At 39.1% G+C, this 19,461-nt stretch overlaps 2 protein-coding genes across 5 annotated transcripts in view; one reads left to right on the top strand and one right to left on the bottom strand.

Moving 5' to 3' along the window:
* The window catches only part of LOC106870748 (tudor domain-containing protein 1), a 62,026-nt gene extending 54,850 nt beyond the window's left edge, over positions 1–7,176 (top strand). For all 3 annotated transcript variants that reach the window (XM_014916940.2, XM_014916941.2, XM_014916939.2), the window contains one exon: positions 1,085–7,176. In XM_014916940.2, coding sequence (XP_014772426.1) covers positions 1,085–1,146 — 62 coding nt within the window. In that variant the 3' untranslated portion in view covers positions 1,147–7,176. The remainder of the gene's footprint in view (positions 1–1,084) is intronic.
* A 558-nt stretch (positions 7,177–7,734) lies between these two features.
* LOC106870749 (Fanconi anemia group I protein) overlaps positions 7,735–19,461 on the bottom strand; it is a 98,477-nt gene continuing 86,750 nt past the window's right edge. For both annotated transcript variants that reach the window (XM_014916943.2, XM_014916944.2), the window contains exons 28-33: positions 18,088–18,272; positions 14,785–14,901; positions 11,732–11,803; positions 10,892–10,990; positions 8,847–8,993; positions 7,735–7,843 (exon numbers count right to left, since the gene is read on the bottom strand). In XM_014916943.2, the coding sequence (XP_014772429.1) occupies positions 7,784–7,843; positions 8,847–8,993; positions 10,892–10,990; positions 11,732–11,803; positions 14,785–14,901; positions 18,088–18,272 (680 nt within the window). In that variant the 3' untranslated portion in view covers positions 7,735–7,783. The remainder of the gene's footprint in view (positions 7,844–8,846; positions 8,994–10,891; positions 10,991–11,731; positions 11,804–14,784; positions 14,902–18,087; positions 18,273–19,461) is intronic.

Raw genomic sequence — 19,461 nt, 5'->3', positions numbered from 1 at the left:
TCAACCAACGTACATAACTTGCTCCAGTTCACTGAACAAAAGGCTTCGGTCTCCCTTTCATTAGCGATATAAAAGACAACTGCTTACTGAAAACGTTTCATCTCCTAGATATCATTGCGAATGACCAGATTGAGGACACAATTAACAAAGCCACCACTATTGCTCACAATAAAGTATCTTGGAGAAATATCCATTTCCAGAACTCCTGATGAAGGCTGGAGAGTCTATCAGCCGAAACGTTGTGATTACAACAAACAAGATGAGGACAAGTATCCGTCCATTGTAAATAATGTATACAGGCATTGGATATTGAAACATTTGGAGCTGTGAGACCATCTATAATGACAGCCAAAAGAAGTGATGTTGTTGGTAAAGAAACTCTCACTGATGTATTGTATATCTGACAGCTCAAGAGAAACAATGTTTAAAGCATTTGTCTTTCCCCTTCACTTACAATCTGGGTCTCTCGCTAAATAGTGTCCTCAATTGCAGTTATAGGTGTACAGGTGTTCAACATGAATGTTATGGGCCATTTCTGACTGGGATACAGAGGAACCCTAGTCTTTGTGACTCTGTTCTCTTTTGCTGGGTGGAAAGCTTTAAGGAGACTTGTACTGTTGCACCTGTGAAGGGTGTTAATGAAGTACTCTGATTATCTTACATACAAAATTAGTTTTAATCACCCTCCCCTTTCTAAGGGGGTTACAGGTATGTCTGATAGTTTTACTAACCTTAACACTTCAGATGGAGTGTGGCAGAAAAACCTGCCATTAATGTGTCTTTGTTTTTTGCTGTTGAAATGGTAAATCACTGTGTAGATGTAGTTCATTCTCATCATCATTTAACGTCCGTTTTTCATGCTGGCATGGGTTGGATGGCTTGACAAGGAGCTGCAAAGCTGTTCAGGCTCCATTGTTTTGACATGGTTTCTATGGCTGGATGTCCTTCCTAATGCCAACCACTTTACACAGTGTATTGAATGTAACACCAGCATAGGTGCTCTGTCCATATAAGATGTGAATGCCTGCATCTCAAACAGGACAAGTAACAATAAAAAAATTTTTTTTTTTTCTTTTGTTTTCAGCCAAAGAACTAATTCTCCAACAGATTGAAGAATTAAAGAAGAAGCTAGAATCAATGGATTAACAAACATTTTCTTCAACAACTCAAGAAATAGTTTAACTTTTTTTTTCTAATCTCTTCCTTTCACCTGACTGAATTGATTCTAAGAAAATCACTCAGTCAGTGTTTCCTTTATCGTCCTGCTGCTATATTTGTCAATTTGTAGCTCACTACAGGCTCAGGTAGTTTTATTTTGTACAAGCACATCTAATGTGTAACTATGAAATTTAAACTTGGTGCAATTATGTGATTTAGGATTCATGTAATCTCGGAATCTTATTGAACCCTAGCTCACAGGGGCTTCATAATGTTGAAATTTCTGTTCACACAATGATAATTCAGTGCAGTTGTAGCTAATGGTGGCTGATTATTTAGTGCACCCTGAGCTCAAATCTGGTATGAATTTTGTAGACCATAGGTAATATATATATATATCTTTAATATGGTCAAGATTTAGTGCAATCATACTAAAACTTACAATTATAAATATGCATGAGCATAAAATGCTCCTTATTGAATACACCATTTAAAAAAAAATTTACTAAATATACCTAATAATTTTTCATTTAAGATAACTTGGTTTTTGCCATGATTTTTTTTTAAGTGGCTTTATCAAACTTTTTTCCTTTTTTTTTTTATAAAAAAAATAGTGGGGGAAGCAAATGGAGAGCTGACTTGAGATGCATTTTCTCGTTTTCTAAGGCATCACCAGCCTCCACCAGCATTTTGCTGTTTTAACGTTTGTTGTTCAAATGTGGGATCGTTAATATTAACGGTGACAATATTGTCACTGTTAACAAACATTTCATCAATTCAAATGTTATCTGGCATTAAAACAGACGAATGGCACAACCAGGTTAACTTGTCTGCCTGGGTGCATTGCATTATGGAAATAATGCTAGAGTTTGAATAACCGAATGTGTCATAGGAAATAGACTCAAACTGTTATAGAATTTTCCTTTTGACAATTGCATTTGGGTGTATAAAGCTACTTGATATCACATAGGCCTCAACAATAAAGACATAAACCAGCAATGTAGTGATATTAAGACCTGATCAAGATAATTAAATGGTCACATCCAGTTTCTCTCAGATTATCAATGTCATGGATCTTTTCCACAGCTTTTAGCTGTTTATTCACTTTGTTAGTTTTTTCTGGAAGTGTATTATTACTTTGTTCGGAGTTTGTATAACTGTTGTAGTGGCTGAGCTGTCATCATCTCACGGTAGTTTTTGGATAAACATATTGCATATTCCTTTAAAACATTTGTAGAGATAAAAATGCCAAAAACAGGTGAGAAGGGAAATGCAAAACTAGTGTCTGGCTGGAATGTTTCTCAAAATGCGTTAATCAACTTTTTTTTTCACTTCACTGTACTTGTTAAATGCATGACGTTTAACAGTGCTGCTCATTGGTTATGGTGAAGTGTACAGTGGTAGTTGATGGACAAAACTAAAGAGTGTTGAAACAGTTATGTTCGATGCTGTTCATTTATCAGGCAACAGTAAACACTAAAGATTTCTTTTAAGTCAGGTAAAGTTTAAGATTTGATATAACCAATACACAGTTTTAAAAGTTCAGTTAGAACATTAAGGTCAGATTGAGGAGTAATTTAAAAGATTTGGGGGTAAAAATTAACTCTGTTCTCATGAGACAGTCAAGTAGAAGTTGGTTTCCTTTTAAAAGTAGTTTTATTTTCTTCAGCAAACCTTTTCTGGTGTAATGAGAGAACTTGACTGAATTATTCTTTCTGTCTAAAAAAGCTTTTGATGCTCTGGGGCCTAAGCAGTTTTGTGGCTGCAATGTTAACCAAAACAGTTCAATTTACACAGCATAATGTATTTTGTAACAATTCTTTTCCAAAGGATTATGTCCTGGGCATCAGTTTCAAATTTCATCATTGCATCTGGTAAGTTTTCTGATAATTTCCATCTTCTTTTCACTGTCATTAACACATTTTTAATTAGGTCTTAAAGATCATCACAAATATCAGTGATGTCACATAAAAAAATGTTCATTTTGTTTCAATATTACATCGAGGTTAGGACTGTATATTAATTAATGGGGTTATCTGGTATGAATTGTTGATTAGATATGAATTATTATTATTTATTTTTTTTATCTGTTCAGAGAGCAAGTTTCGAAGGTGCTTGCAAACTGGATGGAAAGAAGCTGAATAAAGCTAACCCCTAATATTAATTTCCTGTTGAAGTTTTTTTCTAATTCTTAGTCAAATTTTCTATTTCCCAAGACACTATTTTTCACTCTATATGCTGTACACTAAAACTACCCTGGATTCTGGTTTCTTTTATCCTATTTTTGATAGAAGATATTTCTCCATTTACTTGAGCCATTTTGAAAGACATGTTACTGGTTGACAAAAAGAAAAACCTTTTCTATTTTCTTGACAAAACAAATTTTTACATTAGTCTTGATCTTCAATTCAAATGAACCTAACAACTTTGTTCTGAGATAAAAGTCTCAAGTCTTGTGGTCAGCAAAGTTTGCTATTCGTTTTAGACCAAGTTAACTTTGGGTCATTCATTTCTTGTCTCGGTCATCAATATAGTTTGTATTGGAGAGAAAAGTATGAATGCCACAAATATTTCATTTCTAAATTTATTTGGAGGAGAGAATTGTCCAAAACTTAGTTCTTTTCATGTAAATAATGCTGCCGAGAGGAATTGGAATATGATGCTAGCAGCAGCCACTACAGAGTTAGTTGTTTGCCCTGTTTCTGGAAAAGTGCAGGTGTCGTATCCATTGCTCATTCATTAATGCTTTATCTATGACATTAAAAGTTTATGCAAAAACATTAGATTTTAATCATCATTCTGTTTGGATAAACTTATTAAATATGTCCAGGTGAGGCTGAATTCCTTTTCTGCTATCTGCAGCTGAGGAAACTTGTTCTGATAGAAGATGAAAACACATCAATCATTACAATGTTTCAGTGAGGTTTCTCTCAAAGTAGACTGCAACCGTACATTTAAACAATATCATAATGGATTTTAACTTCATTGAACTGTAGTGGTTTTTCTAGAGCACCAGCCCATCACTGCAGGTGGTGTGTGTATGTATTGCTGAAATCACTTTCCTTACCCATGTCCATTTGAAAAAATTGGATTTTGTGTCACAGAAAATGTTTATGAAATTCTGAGTTACCAGTTTGCTTGTCTGCTGCTTTTTTTTATTATTTATTTTATTAATTGGAATGTAGTTACATTTTACAATTATCTCTATTTTTTGCAAAATTGTTTTTTGTCAACAAGAACAAACTGTTCATGATTTCTTATTCTACTTAATGCAAATTGTATTTCCACTAATAATAACAACAACATAACATCAGTAATGTTAAAAACAAACCTATCTTTTATAATTTCCTGATTCCAGACATTATGGGGAAAGCATTTGAGATTTTCATCAACTTTAGAGGTTTTTATTGGTGCAATGTCAGTTTTTCCTTGTCCACAAAAACCTTTTATTTTCTGAGGGGTTTCATTGGTGCACTGTTGGGACCTTCTGAGGAATTTATTGTTAAAACACCTAAAAATCTTCTGGCAGCAGTAAATTAGTGCAACCACAAGGCTCTCAGTTGATGCTTTGGTTTGGCCAGTTGATAAAGAAAATCTTAGCTTTTCAAAGCTTTTTGAGCTGGTTCCAAAAGATGCAAAGTGTGTTTATAAAATTTTTTTCCTACATGTTATCTGGATTACTCTACATGCATTAGAAAATGTGTGGAGTTCTTTCTTATAGTGAAACACTCACAGAGAAGTAGCACTGATTGGTCAAGTTAGCTGACCTTGCTATGAATATTTCCTCTGGCTCCTCTTTGGAGAAGATTTTTCTTTCATTTTCACAAAGCTGAAAAATGGGGAGAATTCTAAGTTGCTTTCTTTTTAGTTTTGGAAGATCATTTATCTGTGTGTGTTGGGGGGAGAGAATATTTTAAACAGGACTTTTTAGAAAGGAAAATCATTTAATTCTTTTAGTCCTAGTTGCTGCACAGTGACGCACAGTCATTGTATATCTTGACACAAATTTGAATGTGGGAAATTGCTTGCAAAAATTAGATTTTTGCAAGCTTTATACCAAGTCCAGTTCAGCTGGAAGGTTCTATTTAGACCTTCCCTTAATGTTTGTTGATTTCAGAACACTTAAATAATTCTGTTTTTGTTTCATTGAGAATTGGATGAACTTAGTCCTGGCATGTTTTATAAGACTAGTTAAATGTTGAACTTATGGAAGTGATCTGGCACTTTATTATGAGAAATGTTTCTGTTTTGAAAAATACTGAAAATAAATGTTTCAAAATTGTAAGATCATTTAATATCAAAGAAAGTTGTAACACCTCCCTGGAGAACCACAAAAAAACCATGTGCTGACAAAGTCTCTCCCATTTTACCCTGTAGAGGCCTCGTCTAATGAAGTCCATACATCTTATAGACTTTTTCATTTCTTGGGCAAAAATGAAGGCCACCACACAGGTATTTTTTGATTGAATTGAGGCCAGGAGAACATAACTTTAATGTTGAGGCTCTCAAACCATTGCTTCGCTTTGTATGCGATAGAATCGGAGCATTGTTGCCCCCAACAATTCTTTCACCATGTGGAAGCAAGGTATCAGGAAAAGACTGATACTTGGCAGCATTAAGCTGTGTGTAAATGCGTTTCCAAGTGGTCTAGAAGCTGGACAAACCATTTCCCATCACTTTGTGCAAATCATGCCAATAGGACAAACCAAATTTTTCTCATCTGACCAGTCACAGACTTCCATCTGTGTTCTGAACAATTCAATCTTTGCTTTTGGATTTTTTTTTTTTTTTTTTGGTCTTGAAAATCCTAGGTTTGGTGAGTTCTTCAGTTCCTTCTACACAGCCCATCATGACAAAGTTTTAAGAAATGTTGGATCTTCACACCATTCTGTCACAGAATTGTCGGCTGCTCTTCTAATGACTAACTCCTTTCTTGTAGATCTTTTGACTGCACAAAGAAAAAAATGTTGCTAACTGCTCTCATTAAATGCTTGAGTTGAGTTGCTGTTTCTTGCTGACTCAAGTTGTGGTGGCTGTTTATCTTGTGACATGGTTGAAATAAAATACAACTTTCTTTGTTTACTACAAATAACTATTAAAGTGTTAAAAAAAAACCTTTATCTATTTTAGCAAAATTAACTCAATTGTGCAGTGTTTTAGGCTGTGGTTCTGTAACATTTATTTGCAGTGTTTTCAAAACAAAACGGGAATTAATTTCAAGAAAGTTTATATTTATTAAGTATTAATTCCAAATAACTCATAAAAAGCAGCATGTTCAAAATTGAGTTGGTCTTATAAATATGCACCATGCTGTGTACATCAAGGTTGTTTTATTTCTTATTACTGCCTTACAAAGATCTTAATGAAGTTTTTTTTTACTGTTTCTGTCATTTCACAGAAGCTTGAGACTCTATGCTGTGATTTTTTTCACTGAAATTTTTAGCTTGCCTGTGAGAATCTTTTGCTCTTCTTTGGACAGCCTTCTGAGTTCTTGTAATGACCCTAACACAATCCCATGAAGGATCCTCAACTCAGCTGATTGACTAGCTAAAAATAACAGCAGAATTTCCCCAAAATTCACACTTAACCATCTTAGATAATGTAATCCAAGATAGCCTTGACAAAAAACATGGGGTGATCACAACTGGACTACATTTTTAATTTACTTGTCTAAGTTCATTCATAAGGAAATTTCTCTTGAGGTTTTCTATCAGGGGAAGCCTTTCCAATATTAAGGGGCTGTTGAGAAAAAGCTAACAATTTTGATTATTAACTGACCAAGCATCTAATAAGGTCAAAATAGGATGGATATACTTAGTGATTTAATATTCTTATTCATAGGACCCAGTGACTATTTTTTTTTGTTTTTGTTTTCTTTGAAGTGTGTGTGACTCTTTCTATTCAGTACAAATGGATTATTTGGTTGGAATATTTTCTTTTGCCAAAGTTTTGAATATTTGCTGATGCAGCTACTTGTAACAAATGTTGGAACTTGAAAATAAAACCTTTCAAATTAAATTGTATTTGTAACTTTTTCTCATATCAACAGCATTCTACAAATGAAATTCTGTTCTAACCAAATTGCCTGAACAACTATGATATTAACAGACAATCTTTTTTTTTTTTTCGGTGCTAAGGCGGCCTACCATGTTGTCAAACAGTATAGCCAGGATTATCTACTTTAAACGTTCAGTTAATAAAGGAAACCAATTTTTCCATTCTACAGACATTAACAACAAATTAAAAACTGCAGGCTGAGCCTGAACGAGATTTTAGAACTAAGATTTTTCTTGGTCAAGGATACACCGATGACCACAGCAGTGACCAACGGGGAAATCTAAAAATACAATAACTGGCTGGTACATTTTGTAATAAAGTTCTTTTTGTTTCAAGAAGAATTGAAATAAATTTCATTCTTTGGAAATGTTATAACAAAATGTCACCTGTAGTAATGTAGGCTGAATGAACCTGGCTGAATTTTTATGTTTGGCTTACTCTTAGAAATGAGGACTGCCATTGGGGTTTTCCAGCCAGCTGTAACTTACAAACAAATGAGGGGGGGAAAAAAAAAAAAGGTTGAAAAATAATCTAAATTTATTATTTAAAATAAACCCAAACAGTTATTTCAACTACGTGCTTTCTTTGATGGAGGTTCATCACTTGTTGAAGATCCAACATTTTCAACCTGAATAATTAAAACAGAAAGGTTTATACGATTTGGCAAAGAAGTTCTTTTGTAACAACACACACACCCATTTGGTCAACTGGTCAGATTAAATCAGACAGCTTAATACTCATCAGCTCTAGAAATAGCACCCAAATCTCTCTTGCACTTTACCTGAAAAGCTGGCCAATATCTGAAGTAGGATGCTGGCTAGAAGACCTTTTATCATAGGTTTTGTTCAATAATGAATAACCTGGGGCTTAAATAAACCACAATTACCTGCGCCAGCAATTGAAGTAACTTTGAAAGAATAGTGTTAAGCTTCACAGGCAGGAAGCTACATTGTGTGGATCCTGCTTTTTTTGTGTCAGCCAGATGGCTTTGAAACTGTCTCTAACAAACACCATCACTTTGATATTCATTTGGATAATCATGATGATGATGCAGGCAGAAGCTCAACAATTTTACTGGGGGTGAAGATTTGTTGAAAGCATCAACCTTGGGGCACAAAAGGAAAAGCGTTTGCCAGAACAGAACCAAGCATTTTTCCTGATGCTTGGAGAGATTTTGCCAATTCACACTACCCAAACAATAATAATCCTTTCTACTTCAGGCACACAAGACTTGAAATTTTGGGGGAGGGGGTCACTTACATCGACCCAGTGTTTAACTGGTACTTATTGACCCTGAAAAGATGAAAGGCAAAGTAGGCCCTAGCAGCTTTTAAACTCAGAAATGCCACAAAGCATTTTTATGATGTGCCAATGATTCTGCCAGTTTGTTGCTTTAATTTCTAAAAAGATTACAAATGACAAATTGGAAGAAACAATGAACTTCTAACGAAGCAAGTCATCTGAAGTATTGAAAGGATGAGAAAAAGTAAAGAAAAACCCAGAAACAATTTGAACTCAGTAATGACAAAATACTGCATCACATTTTGTTGGATGCTCTACTGATTCTACCAAATCCCTCCTACAAGTTTTCCATCTAAAACACAAAAGCACAGAGTTGTTCTTTTATTTACCTGCTTATTGGCTGTGTTTGCTTTGTTCTCATCATCTTCACTGTCATCTTCGCTGTTACTCATTTCTTGCAGAACCGCACGCACTACAGCTCCATTGATGCGGAAATCCCTGGCTACACTTGGCTTCACATGTTCCATGAGATTAACCTGTACAAGGGTCACAGAAACAACAAACATTATTTACCGCTTTGCTAGTTTCTTTCTCTTTCACAAAATCTTTTTGTTCCCATCATCCAAATGCTTTCCCTCTTTGTCTTTCATCCTTTTCATTGTCATATTGTTCTCATTCAATGTAATGATCTTTCATGGCACCATCACTAAGTGAAGATTTCAAGACTAAAGGGCCCCAAAGACCGAGAAGAGATGGGTTGCAGGCACGTACTTACGGCCCCGTGCATGTTCTTGAGACCCAGGGCACGTACTTACGGCCCCTTGCGCATACCTACAGCCCAAGGCACGTACTTTCGGCTCCAGGCAGGTAGTTACTGCCCTGTGGACGTTCTTGCGGCACCAAGCACATTCTTGCGGAACCAGGAACATTCTTGCCGCCCCAGTCAAGTACATACGGCCCCAGACACGTATCTGCGATCCCTGATACGTAGTTACTGCCCCGGCCACATTCTTAAGACGCCGGGCATGTGGTTGCGGCCCCAGCTACATTCTTGTGGATCCGGGCATGTTCTTGTTGCGCCGGACAGGTTCTTTCGAGTCATGCACTTTCTCGTGGTGCCGGGCACGTTGCTGCGATGCCATGCACCTTCTTGCAGCATCAGGCACTTGTTGAGGCGCCGGACACCTTCTTGCAGTGCCTGATACGTCCTTGCGGCGCCGGGCATGTACTTAAATCCCCAGGCACGTAGATACGGCCCCAGACACGTTCTTACGACCTCAGGCAGGTACATACGTCCTAAGGCATGCATTTGCGGGCCGAGGCACGTAGTTACTGTCCCGCACACGTTCTTGCAACGCTGGGAACGTACTCATGTACTTCCAGCCCCGGGCACGTACATTCTTGCGATGCCAGGCACCTTCTTGCAGCCCCAGGTACATTCTTGTGGTCCTAGGCCTTTCTTTTTGCAGTGCCAGGCACGTTCTTGCGACGCCGAGCACATACTTACGGCCCCGTGCATGTAGTTGCTGCCCCGGGCACGTTCTTGCAGCACCAGGTAAGTACTTGCAGCCCAGGCACGTTCTTGCGGCACCGAGCACTTTCTTGTGGCACTGGGCACGTTTTTGCCGCCCCAGTCACGTAGTTACGGCCCCGGGCAAGTACTCATGGTCACAGGAACGTATCTGCGACCCCTGGTATGTAGTTACTGCCCTGGCCACGCTCTTGCGGCGCCAGGCATGTTCTTGCTGCTCCAGGCACGTTCTTGCGGCTCCAGGCACATTCTTTCAGCACCAGGTATGTTCTTGCGGCGCTGGGCTCGTTCTTTTGTCGTCAGGCACATACTTGCAGCGCCGGGCACGTGGTTGCGGTCCTGATCACATTCTTTCAGTTCCAGACACGTTTTTGCGGACACTCTTGTGGCGCCAGCTACATTCTTGCAGATCAGGGCACGTTCTTGTTGCGGTGCCGGCCACGTTGCTGCGATGTCGAGCGCCGGGCATGTGCTTGCGTTGCCCAATACGTTCTTGCGACATCGGGCACTTTGTTGTGGCGACGGACTCGTTCTTGCGGCAACGGGCACTTTCTTGAGGAAACTGGTACATTCTTGTGGCGCCGGGCACGTTCTTGCGGTAGCGTGCATGTCTTTGCGGAGCCGAGCATGTACTTGCAGCGCCAAGCACGTACTTGTGGTGCCGGGCACATTCTTGTGGCCCCAGGCACGTCCTTATGGCACCAGGCACATAATTGCTGCTCCGGGCACGTTCTTGCTGTGCCAGGCACTTTCTTAAGGGATAACCGTAACAGAAATAGAAAGAAAAATAAACAGGGTGCTAATATCTTGAGATCTTTCTTTTTAAATAAAGCAACCTTTAAAATTATCAGGAAATCTAGTGATGTTGAATAAGAAAAGAAAAAAAAACAATACACTTCTTACTTTGGATTTCTTTGCAAGTTGGACCAAGAATTTTTCATAGTTTTCAATGGCAAAAATAAGTTTTGGCATAACTTTGCCCTGCTTCACAATGGAAGAGTCCTAAAAATAAACAGAAATCAATCTCAATATACTAAAAGATGAGTAGAGAATTAGATTGGGTCAATGTCTAATAGCATTGAAGAGACATCACCAGCTTCTGCCCTTCCTCAGTCAACCATCAACTTAACCATCAACTTAACCATCAACTTAACACATCCATTTCTCCACTGTTTCTGCCAATTTTAGTTTGCTGATCTTTACTCATGTCGATTTAACCAATATTGTTACATTATACTGAGGCTGGCTATGTTAGAGCTGTGAAATTCTGCATGCATTAAGGCCCATGGGTTGGAGACTACTCACCCGAGTGGCGCAAAGGTGCCATCTGCTAAGAGTAGGGAATCACTCACTGCTAGGATGCAGCGACACACTGTTAGTGCCTGCCCCTATTCTACTACTACTACTACTATTAGCAGTCTGTGACTTCTTACACAATGAAGAGCTTTGAAAACTGGTGGCAGAGGAGGAAGGTAGAAGCAACAAAGTTTGCTTTCTCAGTGTTTACATAAGATCCTGGTTTTCGCATTTTAACCATGACTTTAACCAAAGAAAAGAAAAACCTTGTCACCTTTAAGTTATTACCCATTTGGGGGTTGCAGGCAGCACTAATAGCACTTTTGAGCCCCTCATGTGTAAAATTATAGGAATGTTTTGGCCCTGAGGCCCTCGAGTTTAAATTAGACCAGAATCAAATTGACATTGCTGCCTTGTTGATGCAACAACAGAAAATCTGGAACTTACCAGGGGCCTTGAAGAACTTGATGCAGTCTTCTTCTCTTTGCCGTTTCCTTTTCGTGTCCCTTTGACTTCTCGCTAAAAAATTAAAATTTTATATTTTACAGGAGTTGAAAGATATATACATCATCATCATTTAACGTCTGTTTTCCATGCTGGCATGGGTTGGATGGTTTGACAGGAACTGGCAAAGCCGTGAGCCACACCAGGTTCCATAGTCTGTTTTGGCTTGGCTTCTACAAAGTGAGATGCCTTTCCTAACATGCCAACCACTTTATAGAGTGTACTAGGTACTTTTTATGTGGTATCAATACCAAGCGATAAAAATCCCTCAACTGGGAGGTGGGGTAGTATTGAGGGGGGTGTAGCTTTGTGCCAGTTGAGATATTTAAGATTTGTACAGGGACAGATGTAGGGGTTTCACTGTTGGGTAATATACATGGATACCCGACTTGGAAGAGAAAGAGAAAGGTGATGATGTGTCAGGGTAATCCCCTCAAGGACATTGGGGGTGTGTGAGAATAAGTGAGGTAATAACAGAACAGATATCATTTATTCTGGCAACTACACTTTCAGAACATCTTCCTCCACTACTAATTAACTTTTTTAGGTAACAGAAACTATTCACTACCTCTGTGTGACCTTAGACTTCATAGCAACTGTGCATCTTCCACACACACACATGCCACTTCCTATGTTGACCTTCCTGTTATCCCACTGCACCCCTTGTGTGCCCATTGCTTACACTGGAGGGTCAACACAGAATGTAGCGTTTGTATGTGGACGATGCAGAGCTGCCATAAAGTCTAAGGCTTCACAAGAAATTGATTTTCTCAAATACCATTGAGGCTCCTTAGAGGTAATGGGTAGTTTCTGTTAGAAGAGTTAATTGGCAGCGGAGGAGGATGTCCTGAAAGTGTAGTTGTTAGAATAAGATGGAGAAAATTCAAAGAACTATTAGCAAAAGGCCTCTCTCCTACTCCCACCAAGTGAAAGGCAGATTGCATGATGCTTGTGTACGTACAGAGATGCTACATGGTAATGAGATATGGGCCCTGAATGCAGAGGACATGTGTGAAGACTAGAGAGCAATGAAGCTTCTAGGCTCCACTGGATGTGCAATGTTAGCATGCATGCACAACAAAGTGCAAATGTATTGAGAGAAAAAATTAGGGATAAGAGGAATCAGATGTGGTGTGTGGAAGAATGAAGACTGTTAGGGTTTGGTCATGTGATGTATGGGGACAGGGACAGTTGCATATGGAAGTGTTGATTGCTTGAAGTGGATGAGACTTGTAGAAGAGGAAGACACAAAGCATTCAGTGATTGCTCTCTCTGCTGTTATACTCCATCCTTAATTCCTCTCTTGTCTGCTATCACTTGCAATGCCCTCACATATCTACCGTGGCACCCTTGAGCCACTCCTACATTGCTGACCATCACTAGCTACAGTCAACTCTACTCCATCTCTCCCCACACTCTTATGAAACTTCCTCCTCCTCTATCTTCCTTGCCCACTCAACCTGGTCAATACTCTGTACCACTTCACTTATATTCACCCCACCCACTGCACTTCAACGTTATGTCCTGATACATCTCCACCATCATTTTTCTCTTCTCACCTGGGGTAGACATCTACCTTCCCTGCAGCAAAATGCCAATTTCTATCCTATTATACTTTTTAACTTCTCACCAATCAACTGGCACAAAGCCATCTCCCTCAATACTACACCCCACCCCCCAGTTAAAGGGTTTTTTTTTCTCTTGCAAGTTACTTGGTGAACCCCACCAGTGCTGGTGCCATGTGAAAAGCACCCAGTACACTCTGTGGAGTGGTTGATATTAGGAAGGGCATCCAGCCATAGAAATCATACCAAAACCGACAACAGAGCCTGGTGCAGTCGTGCGGTTGCCAGCACCAGTCAAACCATCCAGAAAATGGACATTGAATGATGATGATGATGATGACATATATATCCTCATCGTTTAATGTCTATGTTGCAGGCTGGTTGAATGGTTTGACAGGATCTGATGGATCCAAAGAGTGCTTTAGCATGGTTTCTATAGCTGGATGCTCTTCTTAATGCCAACCACTTTACAGTGTCACCAACACCAATGAGGTTGCCATGCAGCTCACAAAACTATGAATATCGAAAGGGGTAGGACAGCTTTATGCTAGACAACAAGGAGTAGTACATGAGAAGGAGACAGAGCAGGTTCTTAAAGAGGGGGTTACATGGCTGCTCAGATTTAGAAGAGAGGGTTAGAAATCTTAAAAGGAGCTGCAAAGAGATAAACAGTGGTGCACTGTGTTATGTGTTTAGTTGAAAGGCTCCTTTGGTCTGCTTAGAAACACAACAAACGCCTTTTTTTCTGGTGTTATGAATACAGTTAGTACATTCTGTAAAGTGGTTGGTGTTAGAAAGTGCATGCAGCTGGGGAAACCAAACCAAAATGAAACTTCTAAGCAAGATCTGGTTCTCTTGATTCTTCTACGAAAACAGTAATGATCTGTCTATCCCATGCCAGCATAGAAAATGGATACAAAGCAGAGATGAGGAGATGTATAGATATGTATAAGTGTGAGAACAAGAACAAGGATTATGTAACATTGTGCAACAGAGGCAGCACATCTGTGGAAGAATAAATAAATAAAAACCGAGAAAAAGCTATTAGTGGCACAATTAAATGCATCCAGTTTGTAAAAAGGCTGGTGATAAGACACAATATCTGGTTCAAAGTAGTTCCAGGAATTTGTGTGGGTGTGCACCATCTAACATCTGTTTTCTATATTGGCATGGGTTGGATGGCTTGACAAAGGACTGTGCCTAGCTATACTGTCGGCTTTGGTATGGTTTCTAAGGCTGAATGTCCTTCCTAATGCCAACCAGTGGGAATGTAGAAACCATGACAAAGGGACAGGACAGTTGGTGAGACATTTGTCCAGATCCTAGCTGTATGGTGCAAATAGATGTAAAACAATGACAATGATCACAACACTAGTTATAAAAAGTAAGAATAAATGACAGAGAAAAGTGATTTCAATGAATTATACTGACCTGAATGTAAGTTATAAAGACATAGACTTGAGGAGTTAATTGAGTTCCGATAAGTTTTACTAGTTTCTCAGTCAGTTGTGTTAAATGGCCAACTTTCAAGTTGTATGCCTGCAAATACTGTTAACAGAAGCAAAAAAGCCATTCTTTTAGCACAATATATTAATATATATAATAATCAAGAAATGACCCTTTATCATCTCCTCCATCAGATGCTGCATTTGGGAGAGATGACAAAAGACTTTCAATTAGCAATACACAATGCTAGGGAAGACTTAGCACAGCAAAACACATTGAAATGAGGTAAGTGATTGAAGTTTGTGTTTGTGGCTGTAATATTTGTATATCTGGTAATGTGTAAGAGGGAGCTTGCCCACAGGCAAACATTCCAACAAGCCTTTTTTCTTCCAGAACTTGGAAGCCGCTGCCCCCTCACCCCATCATGCCCAGCTCCCTACTTGCTCTTTCTATCAAGGTCACAACTTTAGGACAACAGTCACAGTCAGCATTGGCACAATGAAAGGTTGCTCTGGTGAGATTGTTGAAATGCTAGAATAGAAGCATGCAGATGTGTGCTGCAAAAAGCAAGATGGAGTAGAGCCATAGCCGGGTTCCTCACAAAATCTTCTAGGAAGGTAATAGTGTGGTGGTGGTGGTGGGTGGGCATCCTTTTAGCAGAGGAATTGATAAAGTGATCAAAGTAGATAGGATATGCAATAAGACACTTATGCATAGACTACTCTTGGAAAATACAACAGCAACTTTTATCTCTGCTCTTCAACCAGGTCTGCCAAATCATCAAAAGAATCCTTTATTCATTTTCTATATAGTTTCTGTCTTTGCAACTTTACTCACAAGGCATGGTTTGGTCTGAACTTGCCCAAGATACATGGCATCATCATCATCGTTGTCATTTAACGTCCACTTTCCATGACAAAGGAGGGATGCCGGCTGTCAAACATCCACAAAGATCTACAGGTGATGATATCATTGACAAGATCAAATGTGCACAAATAAATGAAGAATATTAAAGGAGGGGAAAGCAGTAATGAAGTCAACCTTCGTTACTGGTCAGTGGGAGCCCATCAATTGTAATCACTGACACAAGGGACCAGTTGGCAAATGGATTCATGCAGGCACAGAAGTTCCAATGTGGGAGCAACTGGACTGTGGTCACAATTTCAATAAAAACACAAAGAGCAACGGTGAATTACAGAACTTATTTACAGTTAAGTGAACTGAGCCATGACGAATTAAGTGCCTTAGCCACACACACACAATGCTGGTGACAAGAGATTAACTATTTCATGTTGGTCTGTCACCATTACAACATTGACCAGCAACTGCTATTTCTCCCATCCAAGTAAGGAGACCATCATGAACTACACACACACATCAGTACAAACTTCAATAAACTGAATGGTTTTTATGTAACAATGAACACCATATTGTCCCTTTGCTCAACTTAACCTGATCCCTTGAATAAATCCAGGAGAATTATAGGTTACCTTACACATTATCCACCTCTATCATGGCCCAATCTCTTGCATAAAACCTTGGAAATTGTTTTCATTATCTGTTTCCATCTACTGCAGCCAACACCCAGGGTTATACAGAGCTAGATCTTCATGTCATAAAGATCACTCACAACATTAATATTACCCCCACCCCATACAAAAACATATCCACAATGGCAGTTGCAATGGTACAGATTAAGAAAGAGGCTTGTTTAAATATTCTATGGTATCTGGTTCAATATTTCATAGGACTGAGGTTGGATCTTTTTTTTTTTTTTACTTAAACACAAGTTTGAGGCAAGAAATATGGTTGATTGAATAAAAATTAGTATATTACTGGGGAGTGATTTATTAAATGTACTTTCTTGCCAGAAGGAGGTAAGTCAATCCTGATAGGATTTGAACCCACAGTTGAATAAACCAAAACTAAACTCCATAAAACCATTGTATTAGAAGACAGTGGAAATGGTGGCTAAGTTTACAGAGTCACAGACAACAGTTTCCCAGTTTGTATCTCATCACTGAAAATGTGTCCAGAACTAAGACAACGAACTCTGTAATATTGTGTCGAGTCAAAAGTTTTGCAACATTTTGCTAACTTATTTTATTCATCAAGTTACAATAAAAGCAGCCTAGAATTCGAAGTAGGGGCCACCGTGTTGCACAATTTAAGGTCACCTTTCTGCCAGTTCTTTGATCCCTCACTGATACCAGTTCTTGTCCTTTGAGGTGAAGAACTCCTTCACTGAAGCTTCCGCCTCCTCTTGGATGATGAAGGGTTGCACGTGCAATAAGGAGTCATGGATCAGAACAAGTGATAATCCAAGGGAGATCTTTTTCCACAATCCTAATATGCATAAGTAGTCAGCTATTGGAACCTGATGCCAAACACGGACGTTTTGAACACAAGAAGATGCACTGCCTCTAGTGCAATGATGAAGGGATAATTCACTTTGAGAACTGCATTCAAATGGTTGAAATCATTAATGCCAACCTATACTCCGAACAGCTGGAGCAAATTTATGCCATTGTGTGATAAAAAAAAAAAAACAGAAAGGGAACTCTTCATGTAACAAGACAATGCAAGGCCTTATACTGCTGAAATGAGTGCGGGAGCTTAAGGAAATTGAACTGATGCCGCAGTCAGCCTATAATCCAGACATAGCTCCCTTGGTTTATTACTTGGTCTGATCCATGGCTCACTTTCATCAACCAAAAGTAGGTGGAAGCTTCAGTGAAAGAGTTCTTTCGCTTGAAAGACAAGAACTGGTATCAGCATGGCACCAAACGCTTTTCTTGTAATAAAGCAAAAGAGCCACTAAAATATTGCAAAACCTTTCATCATCATCATCATCATCATCATCGTTTAACGTCCGCTTTCCATGCTAGCATGGGTTGGACGATTTGACTGAGGACTGGTGAAACTGGATGGCAACACCAGGCTCCAGTCTAATTTGGCAGAGTTTCTACAGCTGAAATATCTGATAGCACTTAAATGTCAGTGACAACTTGTTACTGTAAACAATTGATTAGCTTTTACTTGGCTTGCAGTGCTAATATACATAGATTGGCTTGCAGTGCTACTATACAGAGATTGGCTTGCAGTGCTAATATACAGAGATTGGCTTGCAGTGCTAATATACATAGATTGGCTTGCAGTGCTAATATACAGAGATACAGCTTGAGAACACATCTGACATGCCTGAATCACATGGAAACAATGTCACTCTTTTTATGGAAACAGCTTATCAGATTCACCATATGACATAGGAAAATACGAGCTACTTACATATTTAATGTATTGGCAAAATGTAGAGTAGAGGTTCGTTAATTGCTTGATAAACTGTTCACAACTGGACCAGTTTGGTATGGATGTTTGAACTAATTCATGAAATGCAGCCACAAGAGATGCCAGTCGTGTACAGACCACTGACAAGATGTCCTCATGGTGACTGGGTAATTGGCTGCTGGAATCTAAAAATAAGAGAATTAAAAATGTGAGGAGAAATTAATGAATTTCACTGCATCAGACATATTAGAAAATAGTTAGTGTATTCCATTAATAGGAAAGTCATAAGTAGCTGATTGAATAACAAGGAACCCAGAGTTTACGGTTAAACATAATCGAGAAAGAATAGGATTTTCATTGGTGTTTTGACGACACTTGAAACAACCAAACTATTTTAAGCATTAAGGCTATTTTTCTCTCTTATCTCTCACCCTTTTGTTCTAAGTACCTTAAAATAATGGCAACTTGCTGAAAAAGAGAAACAAGCCAGTTATGTTTGGTTCAGGGTAGTTCCAGGTATTTATATCTATACACATGTCATCATCATTCTTTAACGTCTGTTTTCCATGCTGGTATGGGTTAGATGGTTTGACCAAAGCTGACAAGCTGGAGGGCTGCACCAGGTTCCAGTCTGATTTGGTTTGGTTTCTACTGATGGATGCCCTTCCTAATGCCAACCACTTTACAGTGTGTGCACTGAGTGCTTCTAATATGCCATTGGCACAAGTGCATTTGTGTGGCATTGATACTGGATTCTTGCAAGCCAATCCGCTTCACCAAGGAATGCGGTCTGAACACTTTTCTGCTCTGTACGAGGGGTACACAAACACGCATGTACACTCACTTATCATTTAATTGCGTGGAACATGGATGTTAAATGATAAATGTGAGTGTGCAGGTGTGTGTATTCTGTATAAGAGTAGCGTGTGTGTGTGTACATTGTGTAGGGGGTTTGATCTCCCATCGACAATAACTGTGATGAGAGGGCAGTAGAAAGAAGTAGGGGAAAGGAGAGGGTGAGGGATAGTAATAGGGGTGGATAAGCAGTAAGGGATGGCTGCCAATAACAAGTGGCCCAGGATGGGAAGAAGGTAATGACTGGAAACAGGTGTAGTTGTAGAGAGGAAGGGATATGTACAGCTCTGATATGATCCCTATGCCTTGCTATGGATGGAAGAGAGATAAATGATAGAGGGATGAGTGACAGAAGGACAAGTGACAGAAGGACAAATGACAGAGGGACAAGTGAAAGAGGGACAAGCGACAGAAGGACAAGCGACAGAGGGACAAGCGACAGAGGGACAAGCGACAGAGGGACAAGCAACAGAAGGACAAGTGACAGAGGGACAAGTGACAGAGGGACAAGTGACAGAG

Source organism: Octopus bimaculoides, chromosome 2 (assembly GCF_001194135.2).
Source record: "Octopus bimaculoides isolate UCB-OBI-ISO-001 chromosome 2, ASM119413v2, whole genome shotgun sequence".
Lineage (NCBI taxonomy): Eukaryota > Metazoa > Mollusca > Cephalopoda > Octopoda > Octopodidae > Octopus > Octopus bimaculoides.
This window is presented reverse-complemented; position numbering and strand designations above follow the sequence as displayed.